Source organism: Mandrillus leucophaeus, unplaced genomic scaffold, assembly GCF_000951045.1.
Source record: "Mandrillus leucophaeus isolate KB7577 unplaced genomic scaffold, Mleu.le_1.0 Scaffold812, whole genome shotgun sequence".
Lineage (NCBI taxonomy): Eukaryota > Metazoa > Chordata > Mammalia > Primates > Cercopithecidae > Mandrillus > Mandrillus leucophaeus.
This window is the reverse complement of record NW_012108831.1, coordinates 254,668-271,060: the sequence shown is the minus strand read 5'-3', so window position 1 is coordinate 271,060 and position 16,393 is coordinate 254,668. Positions and strand designations below refer to the sequence as shown.

At 36.5% G+C, this 16,393-nt stretch overlaps 1 protein-coding gene across 1 annotated transcript in view; it reads left to right on the top strand.

The window, feature by feature from the left end:
• Positions 1 to 263: 263 nt before the first annotated feature.
• Positions 264 to 16,393, top strand: part of RAB3C (RAB3C, member RAS oncogene family) — a gene marked incomplete at its 3' end in the record, with an annotated part of 250,779 nt that continues 234,649 nt past the window's right edge. The window contains exon 1 of the mRNA XM_011967858.1: positions 264 to 490. Within this exon, the coding sequence (XP_011823248.1) occupies positions 473 to 490 (18 nt within the window). The remainder of the gene's footprint in view (positions 491 to 16,393) is intronic.

Sequence of the window (16,393 nt, the reverse complement as noted above, 5' to 3'; positions counted from 1 at the left end):
AGGACAGGATAACTTGATAGAGGTCTCCCATCTCATTCTGTGACGGTGCTTTTGGGTTCCAGTGATGAATGTGTTCATTTTATGTGGCTTGCTCTGGGTAAATAACCCAGTGCCCTCTCAGCTCTGCAGCCTGCGGCCAGCGGCTGTGTGTGCGCGCTAATGACGGCGGAAGGTGCCTGGGGGAGGGCTTGGGGAGGGGCTGCCCAGCGCTATCGCGCCCCTGGCACTTCCTAAGAGACTCAGTCTTTTCTCTGCAGCTGCCGCTTGAAGACTCCACATTTTCCCTCTAGAGGAAAGAAGCCCTCCATCGAAATCAGCTGTCTTCTCCACGTCCCTCCTTTTTCTCTCCGCCAGACGCCACCCCTACCCCTTCTATTGTGTTGTGCCTTTTCATTTTAGCCCCGCTTCCTACGTAGAGCCCTAACCTCCTTTGTAGCGAGGTCACTTGAGAATTTCCGAACCTCGAGTTGTAATGGAGCTGTATGGAAAGGTAAGCAGGCGAAGGGAGTTCCTTGGGGGTGCTTAGCCAGAAATCTCGCTTTCACGCACTTTGGTTTGCGGGTTGTGTGTGTGACTGTGTACGCTCGGGCGACTTCTCAATGCAATTATGCGGATAAACCACTTTCCTTATGTGTGTACCATTCATCGTCTTTCTCCCCCACGTTTGCTGAATGAGACTGTAAAACTGCCCCACTCTGCCTAAGGAAACGTAGAAACTTTCCCGATTCAGATGGGGAGGGGGTAGGGCGGAGAGTCCCAGAGACCGGCTCTGGCTTCGTTTGCATTGGAAATTAGCACAAGGTAGTGTTGTTTTCTAATCAGGAACTCACAGTCTACTCCCGAAGGCGATAGTTAGCAAAGAAAAATCTCCAGCTGAGATAAGCTGGGGTCACATTCGCCTGCCCCTGGCGAGGAAGAGGGCAGGGGAGACTGGGAGAGGTAACCCAGGAGCGTTTCGAAAGGAGTAGGGAGGCTCCGCGGCCGAGCCGGACTGGCGGATCGAGGCTGTTTAAGAGTTTGCTTGCTTGCCGGGAGGTGTAGTTCACCGCTCGCCTGTTTGCTGGGAAGCCCCGCAGGGCGAGACTACAGTTCCCAGGAGCGCACGGGGCTCCCCGGCAGTACGCGTGTGCGGCGCCAGGAGAGGACAGCTCCGGTGCTGATGTTGGAGTCGGTTAGTGAACCCCAACAGTGCTGAGCGTGGAGCGGGGAGCGCGCGGACTGTGCACGCTTGACCGGAAGCCCGGACCAGTGCTGTCTTAGCCAGAGAGAAAGGACATTTGTCAGCAATGAGACACGAAGCGCCCATGCAGGTGGGTCCATAAAGAAAGAGTGGCCTCGGGAGGAATTGAAAGAGATGCTTTTCCCCTTGCTCTGCGCACAAACAGTTCAACGTAAGGGAAGGTCTAGGCGGCCACCCGCGGAGATGCGGCTCTGTGACAAGACCCTGGGAACAGAGTTGGGTTTCTTTGCGCTCTGTGTGGCTGTGATTGGGGCTGTCTTGATGAGGGGATAGGGCTATTCGCAATCTGTCTAGGCTCTGTAATGAGGATAAGAGTGTTTGTCTAAAATGAAAACCCAAGCAAACAAAAGTCAGAGGAGCATGCAATCTCGTGTTGGCATTGATCTCCTCTCTTGGCATCCGGGGTTTGAGATTGCGGTGAAAACTCACGGATTTAAGGCAGATAGGTCAGATTCGGGGTTGAAGGCTCCCCACTGGAGTCGGCATAGAGCGAATTCCGCTTGGTTAAGGGCGCATTAAAGAAAGAGAAGCAATGTTAGGCTCCTCAAAGTCCTGTTTCTTCAGTTAGGCTCCCAGTATCAGCAGAAAATAGCAAAGACATCGGGTCTTGGCATATCCCTGAGCTATGCCAGCATCACTGTCCACACAACTGGTTTACTCTGTTTTGGAGACAGCCCCCTCTGAGCTTTCTTGTGTTATGTGCCCATTTGTTCTCCGATTCCCCATTTCAGTCACATTCTTAGGTTTATTTCCTTTGAGAAATGCAAAGGACTCCGGTGCAGAAGTAACCTCTGCTTAAACATCTTGCTTAAGTTTTGTTTTTAAGTAAAGATGAGTGATAATTCTCGTCTCTATGTACTGCCAGTTAACATTAAACATCAGCTTGTGTTTATTAATCAAACAGTGATCCTACTGTGTAACAGAAAGGCATTTTATGAATGGGATTGAGAGGAGAGTAGAAAACATCATTTGGAATGTGCTCTCTCTTGAGAACCCACCTCTGTTGCCAAACCCAACAGTATAAATATTTGACATTAATTTGGGCTTCAGCGTTTCTAACTGGTTTCTTCATGAATCAAGGACTTTAAACATATGCTTCGATTTACTTTTAATTTATTTTATGGGTTATGTATATTAAGAAACCCTTACTGGACTGTTAAATGAAAAATCTATGGAATTTAATTGTTTGTTGGGGGATTATATAAGGGAAGTCGTCAAATTACCTATGAGTTATTGAAAATTTGATTTGTGTCAGGGAACAGTGGCCCCTTTGTGTGTCTTCTAATACCTCTATTTGTGACTTAGCTTTTCATTATAGACCTGATGTGAAAAGAATCTGAACAGACAATAAAGGTACAGGCTGTTGCAATCAAGATATATTGGTTTATGATAATTTTCTATTACTGGAGATACTGCCAGGAGCCAACTGGCTAAATTAATTGTATTTGATTATAAGTAAACATTAATTGTAGACTTTAAAAGTAGATCGTTACACTTCACTATGTATATGTATATGAAAACATGTACATCTTAAATTTACACAATAAAAAAGATTTCCAAGAATTTTTGAAAAATAGATTGTTAATAAAATCAACTTTATATATGTACTGATCTTTTTCAATCAAAATAAATTACGAAAAATTTAACCACACTATATATTAATTTTACTTTCCTACAGGAGTTGCTTAGAATGTTCAGAAAGATCATTAAAATATTACAGAACTGTATTAATATTTTAGGAAACAGTTAAAATTAGTTTTTGTGTTCACTAACTATGTAGTAGGCACTGTGATTTTCTATTTGAGTCGAAACTTTAATGAAGAACTAAAATAAAAATAGGTAAAATGAAATTAATTTGTTTGTGGATAGAGTTATTGTCATATTTATCATGTATTTTTAAATCATTGGACTAAGTTTTTGAAATTTAAAATTTCCAAATGCTGTCATGAGTAATGTACATTTTAGGAAATCAAAGACTTTTTAGCATATTTAATTAGAGCACATACATTAATTCAATTTAACTAATAAATTGTTGTTATAGTGACCCCATCTCCATTATCATTAATTTTCAAAAATATGTAATAATAGGATAAAAACTATAAGCTTACTCTGAATATTTTAAAGTAACAAGTAATGTTTCAGCACTGATATTTCTGAATTGTAATCACATTTCATGTGACTTTGAGGTATGACAATGCAACAAAATAAATAGTTGACTTTTTTTTTCATTTAAAGACTGAACCACATCATCATTTCAAATGTATGTCCCAAATATTTTTTTACTTAGGTCTGTAGAAGATGACTCACAAGCAAAACCTCATTTTATGGTTTCATAAAATAAGAGATTTATTCTCTGCTTTTAAAAATATTTAGTTCATTTGTTGATGTGAAACAATATGAGCTTTTTAATGTATTTGCTTATTTCCCAATTTACTTCTTATATTTTCTAAAGAAGCCTTTTAAAAGTCATGTAAGGTCTTTTAAAAAGCATTTGATATATCTATATAAATAACTTGGTGTTCTGTTCAAGGTAGTTATCTTTGATATGTGCATATTTTATGAAGCGTATTTCTTTCTGAATTGAGGGAAAATGAGGGTTAACTGTTTTTTATAGTAATTACTAAAATAATATACAATGATAATCTCTGACATCTTTATTTCCTTTCTAACCTAAATAACCAGAAATAGCATTTGGTAAGTGTCCCAAGTGATAGGCTTAGCATTCTAATGCAGGAGCTGGTCATTCGTGTCTTCTCATTCAGTGTATACATAAATCCTGAGGGTCAAATGAGATGAGAAATAACAGTTCTCATGACTTGAGGACAAGACTCTGGTTAACAAATTGTCATTTGATTCAGGAGCCACATTGAACAAATTCTAGTTTATGTAGTGCCTTGCCTGTGCCAAGCCCCGTGACTTAGATTTCATTTTATTTGTGTGTATGTATAAAACAATTTCTATATGTATAAATAATATATAACAATCATATGTGTGTATGGATATATTTTACAAAAATATTTACAAATATATTTAAAAATCCTAGTGGTCACTCTTACCCTAATTATAGGCACGATCACTTGAACTTATTAAAACTAAATAACTTTCCTACTAGGATAGAGTAAAATTTCTGTCAGATCACTCTGTCTAGAAAACCCATGTTCTTTCCTCTATTACTTTTGATACCCCAGGAAGATATAAATGGGTGGTGTAAAGAATGAGACAGCTATTGATATAATTTGAGTCATTCATTTGGTTCAGAAGAAAGGAAAATTGGCCCTATCTTCTTTTTGTAAAATAAACTTGCATAAACTAAACTGAATATTCGAAAAGGGCCAATGTTTTTAAAATGGCTTACTTCTGTCTATTATAATTTCTGGCAGGTTCACGTACTCTCTTACATGACCAAAGTGGAATTCATTGTCTCTGACTAAATGCTTACTTTTCCATTTTGTTATCCACAAGCTTTTGGGGTCACTTCATAAATGCAGTCTTCTAACTACTGAGGAAAATTCAAAGAAATATATCTACCCAAAGCATGGAGCAGAGTGCCAAAGAAATTGTTTGACTAAAGATGAGGAGGATTGAAGAAGGACTATAGATGTAGGCTGAAGATGAAGTGGAGCTAAAAACCATTAGTTATATATTAAAGTTAGCCATGCTGTACACCAAATCAAATTGCAAAGAATTAAAGTCTAAATATCACTGTTTTATTTGGCTATGGAAAGTACATGGCATTTTTGTACTTCATTATTGTTGAATTCCTAACCATATCCATCCTCAGTGATCATCCCTCTATCTTTCTGAGAAATGGACATGTAGTCCTCATCCTTTACAGAAACAGAAAATCCCTAATTGACTTTAGAGAAATGAGAAATTCTTCCTGGCTCCATATGGGTTAATTGCTCAAGTATCCACTTTTCTTCTGTAAAAGGAAGTGGAGGATAGCAAGGAAACTTAACCTATAGCAAAAATTCACTTTTGTGGTATAAGAATGTTTTTCCATTGAAACTGAAAAATTATCATAATTTTCTGCCACCATTCTAAGCTTATACTGGAATTGGAAAGTCCTTTCTTCACCATGATATTCCAGGAAGGAAATGTATGTTTATGCTGAAGAATAGGTTTTCTTGAAACTACTCTTGCCCACTCAACTCGCTAAGTACAAGCAGCTGGGCCACCTCAAAAAAAAAGTTCTTATATAGATTAAAGGTTTTCCAACCGTTTTCCCCTTTTTTAAATTAATGTGGCTCAGAGGTTCTGTGGGAATCATCTTAGTAGGTCAGTCTATTACCAAGGATACTACAGCCTGTGAAGATTAAATCTTTGAGAGTTATTCAGAATTACATAGATCTTTAGCATTTTTCATTCATTAGTTATAGTTTTTTAAATAATGTTTATATACATTGAAATGTACAAATCTTAAGTGAACAATTTAATGAATTTTGACAAATGTATAAATCTGTGTAACACACACCACTATAAAGATATAGAACATTTCTAATCACCCCGAGTGTTCCTTCATGGTTTTTCCTAATCTACCTATGCAGTAAACTTTTTTGGTGAGACTTGAACTTGAGATCCCTGGGTTCTCCTGGACAGACTGACCAATCACGGCTTAGCTGTGGGATTTTCTTGTGTCTCCTCTCTCACTCAGCCCTGCAGAATGACTTAACCATAAAAAAGTTTTATTTGTTTTAGAACTTTATATAGTTCTGTAGAACATGCAGTATGAACATACTGTGGAACAAAAAAATATGTTCTCGTTTGAGTCTGGCTTGTTTTGTTCAGCATAATGCGTATGAGATTCATCCATGTTGTTGCATGTTTCAATAATTCATTCCATTTTATTGCTGAATATTATACTTTTAAAATCAATTTACTATACTTTTAAAATTCATTATCCTATTTGTGAACTTGGAGGTAATTTCTAGTTTGGGGATACTATGAATAAGGCTATGTTTTTTCTATTCTTTTTTAAGATAATATCTTTTCACTTCTCTTGGGTAAATACCTAAAAGTAAAATTTCTGGGATAAATGTTTTTTCTATTGTTCTTTTTTATGATATATTAAGCTTTATAAGAAACAATCAAATCTTTTGCCAAAGTGGGAGGACCCGCAATTCTCACCAGCAATGTATGAGAGAGTTTTAGTGGCTCCACATCTTCAACAACATGTAATGTCAATGGTCTTTTTAGTTTTGGCCACTTTAATGAGTGTTTTCTGCTATCTCATTATGATTTAAATTTGAATTGTCCTAATGATGAATGGTTTTTAGTGTATTTTTATGTGCTTATTGGCCATTTATATATCTTCCCTTGTGAGTAGTGTATTCTAACCTTTTATCCATCTGGGGGATTTGTTTTTATTGTTTAGTTGCAAGAGATCTTTCATCTTCAATTTAGTCCTTTGTCAAGTCAGATACATATACAAATAAAAGTTTCTCCCATTTGGTAGCTTATATATACATATTCTAAATAGTGCCTTTTGGTGAAGATTTTTTGAATTTTGATGAAATTTAGGTTAATTAATTATAGATCGGGTCTGTATCCAGACTGATCCGTTTGTCCTGACTCTGTGTCCAGAGGCCTTGCTATATTTATTTCTAGTTTTTTTAAGATTCCATAAACATTTCAACATAAACTATCATTATTTGCAAATAGAGATAGTTTATTTCTTCCTTTCCAAAGACTTTCTTTTTTTCCCCATATATTATTGAATAGAATAGAATAACCAGTACAATGTCGAGTAGATGTGACGACAGCGGACATCTTTATCTTGTTCCCCATTTTAGGAGGGAAGGCCTTCCTTTTTTTTACTATTAAGTGTGAAGCTAGCTATAGGGTTTTGTTACTATGTTTTTTTGTTTTGGTATAGATATTATTTATTATATTGAACAAATTTGATTCTCATTTGATGGGAAATTTGTTTTTAATATAAATGGGTGTTGAATATTGTCAAATGCTTGTTATACATCTGTTGATGTGATTGTGTGGTTTATCTACTTTAGTTTGTCGGATTATGTAGATTGATTTTTTTTAGCTAAACTGGCATTCCTTAGATAAACCCTATTGGTCATGATATATTGTCCTTTCTGTATATAGCTGGATTAAGCTTGATTATATTTTGTTAAGTATTTTTTTTTGCATTAGTCATGATGGATATTGGGCTATGATTTTCTCTTAATGCCTTCATGAAGTTATAGTATTGGAATTATGATTATAAAACAAGCTAAGAAGTATTCTTTGCCCCTCAGTTTTCTGAATATTTTTGTTGCATAAGATTAGTATATGTTGGCTTGTTAAATGTCTAATAGAGTTCACCAATGAAGCCAGTGGAGCCTGGAATTTTCTTTCTGAAAATTTTAAATAAGAGTTTTAATTTTTAAAGATTTCATTGATATACTAATATCTCTATTATCTATCTATCTCCCTTAAGTACATTGTATTAGGCAGAATAGCATCCCTCACAAAATTCTCCGTGGCCTAACCCTGTAACTTGTGAATAAGTTCCATTTCATAACAGAATGAACTCTGCAGGTGTAATTAATATTATAAACTTTAAAACAGGGAGATTAACCTGCATTATCAGTTTGGTTCAATCTAATTACAAGACCTCCTAAAAGTAGAGAACTTTCTCTCATTGAAGTCAGAGTGATGTGGTAGAAGAAGTCAATTTCAAAACATGAAAAGAATTGTTGGGGTGAAGATGAAGAAGGCTGTGTGTCAAGGAAGTAGGGACCTCAGTCCTACAACCACCAGCAACTGGATTATACTGACAATCTGAATGAGTTTGGAAGTGGAATCTTTCCTAGACCCTCCAGAACAAAACCCATTCCAGCCAACACACTGATTTTAGCCGGGTGGAACTGAGCAGAGTGAGCAGAGGACCTAGCTGAGATTTCTGGCTCAGAAAACAGTAAATGGGTGTGGTTTTAAATATCCATTATAGCTGCAATAGAAAACTAAATATGCATATAAACATTTTTCTATTTCATTGTGAGTCAGTTTTGGTAAATTTTGTTTTTCACCTCATTTTTCCAATTTATTAACACAAAATTGTTAAAAATACTTTTATTACCTTTTAAATATCTCTAGGATCTGTAGTGATATCCCCTTTCTTTCCTATTACTGGTCATCTGAGTTTTCTCCCTCTCTCTTATGCCTGTCTTACTAAATGTTTGTATCGGTATTAATGTCAACTTTTACCTCTGTTAATTTTGTTTAGTTTGTATTTTGTTGATTTTAGCTGTTTTTAAAAAAACTATATTACTTAGTAGAACCTTTTCTTCATTTAGATTCTTAAAGTATAAATTTAGTTCACTTATTTATTTGTTTATTTATTTATTTTTAAGGCAGAGTCTCACTCTGCTGCCCAGCTGGAGTACAGTGGCTGGATCTCAGCTCACTGCAATCTCTACCTCCTGGGTTCAAACGATTCTCCTGCCTTAACCTCCCGAGTAGCTGGGATCACAGGCGCCTGCCACCACAACCAGCTAATTTTTGCATTTTTAATAGAGACACAGGGTTTCACCATGTTGGCCAGGCTGGTTTTGAACTCCTGGCCTCAAGTGATCTACCCGCCTCAGCCTCCCAAAGTACTGGGATTACAGGTGTGAGCCATCGCACCTGGCAGGTCACCGATTTTAAATATTTCTTTTCTTTTAATAAATGTAAGCATTAGAAATCATAAATTTCCCCGTAAGTACTCCTTAAGCTGACAGGCACACATTTCTGAATGTAGTATTTATATTACGTTTTATTTCAAACTATTTGGCACTTATGATGTTTTTGTTTAATCCATGTGTTTAAAAGTGTGTTTATTTTCCAAATACTTGAGTATTTTTACAGATATTTTATTGATACTGATGACTAGTTAAATTCTATTGCTACTATGGAATATACTCTTTAAGATTTTAATCTTCTAAAATTGTTGACTTGTTTTTAGTTCAGCATGTGGTCTGACTTTATGATTCAATGTGCGCTTGTGTGTGCTGTAGTTGTGCAGGGTAGTAGTCTCTAAATATAAATTTGGTTATGGCATTGTGTGGTGTTGCTAAGACCTTTTATATCCTTATCAATTTTTGGTCTATTTATCCTATCAATTACTGAGAAAGGTTTTCAAATCTCCAACTATTATTGTCAATTTGCCTCTTTATCCTTTTAGTTTTTTGAGTTTTTTCATATATTTTGAGACTCTGTTATTAGATATACACACGTATCTTTAAATGTGTCTGGCTGAGTAATTTTTCCTTTTATATTATGAAATGTCCCACTTCATCTCCAGCAATACTCCTTGCCTCAAAGTCTATCTTGTCTGGTATTAATAGAGAATGCAGACACTCTTGCTTTCTTAATAGTATTTTCATGGTATAGATATATAATTTTATAATTCTATTTTCAACTTGTATGTGTCTTTATATTTAAAGTGTGAATCTTGTGGTCAATGTAGAGTTGGGCTTTTCATTTTTTTTCCAGTTTGAAAAATCACTGCCTTTTTCCTGGTCCATTTTCATATATTGCGATTATCATTATGATTGAATTTAAGTCTACCATTTTGTTGTTTTTTATTTATTCTGTTTCTCTTTCTTTCTCTGTTTCTTTTTTATATTCTTTTTTGCTTAATTAAATATTTTTAGGTATTTCAGTTCCTGTGTTGGCTTTTCTTTTCTTTTTCTTTTTTTTTGAGATGGAGTTTTGCACTTGTTGCCCAGGTTGGAGTGCAGTGGCACGATCTCAGCTCACTGCAACCTCTGCCTCCCGAGTTCAAGCTATTCTCCTGTGTCAGCTTTCTGAGGAGCTGAAATTACAGGCATGTGCTACCACACCCAGCTAATTTTTGTATTTTTAGTAGAGACAGGGTTTCAGCATGTTGGCCAGGCTGATCTGGAACTCCTGACCTCAGGTGATCCACCTGCCTCGGCCTTCCAAAGTGCTGGAATTACAGGCGTGAGCCACTGCGCCCAGCCCTCTGTGTTGGCTTTTCAACTGTATATCTTTGTGTATTTTTGGTGTTTATCCTAAGGATTACAATATGCATATTTAACTTATTATATAGTCTACTTAGAGTTAATATTGTATTACTTCTCATAAAACATAGTAATTTTGCTATGATATAATTTCATTTACCTCATTGTTTGTGAAATTTTTGTCATATGTTACATCTACATTTATTATAAATCCCCAATAAAGTTTTATAATTTTAGCTTTCAACAGCAATATGTATTTTTTAGATTAAGAGTGAAAAAATGTATATTTATTTATGTTTGCCTTTCACCTATGTGCCATTTCTGGTGCTCTTCTTATTTATCTGAGTGTCTATCTGGTGTCATTTTTCTTCAGCCTGAACAACCTCCTTTAGCATTTCCTATAGTATAGCTTTGCTGGCATTTCATTCTCTTAGTTTTTGTTCATCTGATAATGGTTTTTAAAAATGTTGCCCTCATTTTTGAATAAGAGTTTTGACTGCATATAAAATTTCTTGTTAATTTTTTTCAGTAATTTAAATATGCTCTTTTATTGTCTGCTGATCTCCTTTATGATGGGAGTTCAGCTGTTCTTCATATCATTGTGCCCTTGTGTGTAATGTCATTTTTTTCATCTGACTGTTTTCAAGATTTTCTATTTAACTTTCAGTTTAAACAATTTGACTATAATCTGCCTAGATGTCATTTTATTTATATTTAGTCAGATTGGGGAATTGGATAAGCTTCTCAGATACATAAATTTATATTTTTCACCTAATTGGAAACATATTTAGCCATTACATCTTTAAGTATTTTTTCATCCAATTATTCTCTTCTTTTTCCTTTTGATATTGCCATTTACATGTATGTTAGAATTGATATCATCCCACAAGTAACTAAGGCTTGGTTCATTAAAAATTTTTTTCTTTGTATTTGTCAGATTGTATGATTTCTATTGATTTATTTCAAGTTCAATGACTCTTTTCTCTGTCATCTTCAGTCTTTTGTTAAGCTTGTCTGGGAATTGTTCATTTTAGTTATTGTACTTTTCCTTTTAGGCTCAGTAGTGGCTCTTTTGACACTAGAAACTTGTTTCCAAGTGAGGATATATATTAATCTTGGGATGAGGTGCTGAGTATTGAAAGAGGTTAATAAGATTAATTTATAGTAGTGTGTAGAAACTAAGGAAGCACAGTAATTAACTGAGCTTCTTATAGAAAAGGGGATAGAGAAATGTAAATAATAATATTAGTGCTTTATCTTTTAGAGATATTTTTGGAAAAATACTTATGTTTACATTTTCATTTCTATCATTTAATTATATTTCTATTGAGCATTGTTCCTATGATACTATACCTTTTCTTTGTGTTTTTCAAATTAAATTGTGAGCTTTAAGATACTTTTTGAAATTTTAACAAGTTGCAAAATTGTAAAAATAAAATAACTTTAACAATTACTTTATTTTGCCAACTTATGTATTCCTTAATGGTGTCAACTCTGCAGAAACAAAATGCCTTTTCCAACACCAACATATTTCAGATTGGGTTGAAGTGTGCTGTCAGTTCTATTGAGACAATGATGTATTTTTGCATTCACTAAACAATGAAGCAATAGGAGTAAGTATTCTAGGTCTTCAGTCCTCTAGTGAATGGTGAAAAGAAAGGGTCAGTAGTTCCCTGCCGCACTCTCCAGCAAGCTAGTTGGCTTGGGGATAGTATTAGTAACTTAGGTCGAGCGACCTTCAAAAAACCACATGTTATGCCTCGTTGGCCTCCTATCTGAGAAAAACATGGAATCATAGCCACTTAGCTCCTATACTCTTAGCGTATTATGTCTGGCTACCTGAATCATAATCTAACAGTAAGAGGTAAGGCCATCAGCCTCTCATCACTTGTCTGCTGCCACTTGTTTAACTCTAGCTCATCAAAGATCAATGGGCATTACTTGCTAGCCACCAAGTGGCTTGGATGATAGAGAAACTTACAAGCCAACACTGATGAATAATTTTGGTTCAAGTGGCCATAGCTCAAGGGATACTGAAGAGCATGAAGAAGTGATATGTTTACCAACTGGCAAATTATGACTCTCCTATGACTCTCACCTATGGGTCATAGCTTTAATAGAAGATAGTTTTTCTTTAGAGTGTTTGATCCACTGAACACCTGTCTGAGTGGCAGGACTGACGAAAAAGAATAACAGAAACACAGCACACCTGTGATGTGAGCATTCTTTTATGAATGTGCATGGTTGGGTTTATTCTTTGTGGTAAATAATAGTAGCAGTAGCTTTTGAATGAAAGGCAGGGATGATTATGACTATGAAAGTGGCTTTGTAAGTCATCCTAATTGGTAGAGTTATACAAATTGGAAACAAAAACACATAGATTGTGAATACACCAAGTTTTTCACAGATAATCCAGGTATTCCTTTGTCTCATAAGTGCATGGACAACAAGGTGCTTGTTCCTACACATGACCTACCTTGATGGATGAAATAAGAGCAGCAAGATATCAAGATGTAGAACCATTATTTATAGCAAATCTCAGGAGGAATTTTTCAATGGCTCATTATTTTAATGTTTTGATACTTTTTAAATGTTTAGTGTTTTAAAAAATGTTTAATGATGAAAACTTATTGGGAAACAAATGTATTAATATTAACTTGTAGGCTTTTTTTAATTCCCCAGTGGGAATTTTTAGAGTACCTTACTAGATATTTTTAGGAGAGGTTTTCCTTACACCACATAGCACTGGGTATATCCATTCTGTTTACTCTTTCTCCTCAGGAAGAGGTATTCTTGTAAGAGCTATTCCTCATTTTGTGGTCTCCATTTAGACACAGGTCTCCTTTAGCTGTCAATGCTTTCTAACGGACTGAGGGCGAGTAAAGCCCAATTGTGTTTATTTTTAAAAATGACTGATGGAGAAAGTCAAGGCCACCTTCCACAGAGTTCAGCAGAGCAGAGTTGCATAGCTTTGAGAACATATTTACCGATTCCTACTAGGTTGTCCCTCCTCAAAGTCTAGTAGGGTGCTTGCAGTGAGTTATATCACTGGTCCTGAGAAGGTTCTGGCTTTTACCAGGGCAGAGATAATTGATGAAACACATTTCTCAGAATTCAGCTTGTATGGGCAGACTGGGCATTGTAGGGTGTAGACCCTTCTCTGCAAGAATCAACATCATGATGGTGAGATCTGCTGAACTGTATCACCAAGAGGGGTGTCTGGTGAAGACAGCAGCTGGTGGAGAGCTCTAGGATCATATTTCCATGTTCCCAGGGATCTTGGCCTAAATGTCAGATTACTCAGTCACCTCATAGTATATCCCAGAGGCCTTGACAACATATATCTATCCTGGCTTCCATATGAACATTTGTTAATCCAGTGATTTCTAAACCTGACTGATGAAAAGAACATATGAAGGGTTTTAAAAAATGACAGATTTCTGGCCTCACTCTAAATATTCTAATTCTGCAGAATTTGAGTGGAGTTCTGCATGTCTGAGAATTTTGGACATAGTATACCCTAAAAGGATTTCATTTTGTATTCCCAAATAAAAATGTATCCAACTGGAGAGAACAGGTATTTGAAAACACGATGTCTGGTGTTTGTTTCTGCCAAGAAATGATGAGAAATCTTCTGTATATTTTATATCCACGAGAAAAGTTTTGAAGGATTCTTTACATTTTGTTGCTAAGAGAGAGGCCCTTTCATTTTTACAAATTGACATCTGTATATAGAAAGTGTGAATGTCAAGAATGTTTGATGAGGTTTTTTTTTTTATGTTTTAAACTTCTTTTGTTTTATCTAAGTTGTATAAGGGGAAGATAGTTGCTTGGCTATTTGGAGGCATGTGGGGTTTGGACTTTCAACCAATTCTCTTGTTTGCATGCCCCAGCCACAACTAGGGTGACCCACCACCTAGCCGACTGGTTTTAGCACTGAAAATTCTGCTGTGTACCATGAAACTCCTCATTCTCAGGCAAACCAGGACAATTGGTAACCCTGCCCATACCCTATAATGAAGACACTTGGTATCTCCAATTCTAAGGCCTTTCTAGGTTCTTCCAGGCAAGAATTCTTGTGAGGTTTTTCAGCAGGCTTAGGATTCTGCTTTCTCCAGTCTATTCACTTCCAGATTCCATACTTTTGTTGACCTCTCTTTTCTACTCTTGTCTCCTATCTACTTCTCTCTGTCTAGAAGGATTTTGCTTTTGTGAAATCTCTTTGCTATTATTTTAGAGGGGTTTAGGGGAAAGGATGGTGATCATCACCACATATGCAAACATACATACATATATGTGTGTATGTGTATATATACACACACATATATATATATAGCTGAAAGCCTTTTAATGATTCCCAATATTGAAATAATGATATTGTAAACTTCAGTGATTTTCCAAATTCAGTATCAGAGGTTAAGTTAAACTTTACCCAAACACACTTCAAAGCTGTAGGAGAGGAGTTTTCCCACAGTGCTGTGAGTTCCTGGGGCTCCCTTTCTTATCTTTTCTTACCACTTGGATTCTTCCTCTTATTAGCCCAGACATGAAACTCAGCTCTCTCCAAGTTTCTACAAAATTCCACCTGCTTTCAAGGATTTCATAAGTTTAGCAGATTTTTAGAAGTTACTCGGTGGCAGGCAGTGTTCTAGGACAGGTCCTATAACAGGGAATATGGCCTTTGGTCACGTTCTCCTCCCTGCAGTCTGTCTGGACCACAGAACACTTCTATCTACACACAGATGCCTCAGTGTCTTAGCTTCTACCCCAAGAGGTATATGGATGAATGCTTTTTGTTGCATGTCATAACAATTGGAAATAGGGGGATAATTTAAGTCATCTATTTCAGAAATTATGAAACTCTCAGGAAAGTGTTGGGTGTTAAAACCTCTTGTCCTCTGAAGTTAGGTAATAAGACAAGGCATATTCTGTAAAACTGACCATTTCCATTTCAGAGAATAACATTGGTGGGAATTCAACAAGAAGAATATCAAAGATAATACTTCACTTGAGCATTTAACACATACCAACACTTTTCCTTTGCTCATCTCACTATTCCTATTATATAGATGAGGAAACTGCAGTTTAGAATAAATAAAAACAAAACAAAACAAAAACCTTGCCCAAATGTTCACAAGTAGCGAAGGAGCAAATCGCAGAGCTGGGATTCCTTCTTTGGCAGCCTGACTCAGGGCATGTGCTCTTATCCATACTCACATCCCACTAAGAATGTGGAATGCTCTTTTTCACGGATGCATCTGCATGCACATACTTTTAGAGATAGAAAATAGGTAGAATGGTATTTTCCTGCTTCTCACCATACTGTGATTTATAAGGCCTGGATTACCAGTAGCTGGGTCCTCTCTGGCATCCCAGGACTGCAAAGCTTCCACATTTCTGAGTATGTGCAGGAGCTTCAGGGACCAGAGCTTGAGCTTCAGGAGCTTCAGTACCACATCTGAATCTAGTCCTGAGCTTCAGGACCACATCATTGCAGCTATCAGGATTGCATTTTCAGAGTCTAGGGGCTTTCCCAGCCACTGTCATTCCTGTCCCAGCAGACCTTGCTTACAATCTTTTCTCTGTGGTCTGGGGTTCTCCTTTACTCTGCTGCTGTCAAGACCCCAATGTGAGCTAGCCCCACTCTGGGAAACCTCTGGAACCAAACTGGAAGTAAACTATAGAGTATGGGCTGAGAGAAGAACACTGGCCTTTCATACTAGTAGAAACAGCACATGGTTTGATAAAATTAATGTCCTTTTTCTTAATACTCTGTCAATATACATCTACAAATTTCAAAGCAAAGTAAAAAACCATTACCATACATACACATGTATAGTATATATCTGTTGGGATCATATATGTATTTATACACACATATATGTGTATATATATATTGAAGTTTCAAACTTGTTCGCTTGGTGAAGGGTAGAATGAACCAGCTGGGTCTGCGTGTCGCTAGCTCTTGAAGAACACATTTGGCCCAGACAATGAGAACTCAATGCACAGGTTGAGAGAAATCAGGGTAACCTATTGAAAAACAAGAACCATTCCACTTTAACTTTCTCTCAGACTCTCTTAATTTCTTTCTTTCCTTCTTTCTTTCCTTCCTTCCTTCCTTCCTTCCTTCCTTCCTTCCTTCCTTCCTTCCTTCCTTCCTTCCTTCCTTCCTTCCTTCCTTTTCTTT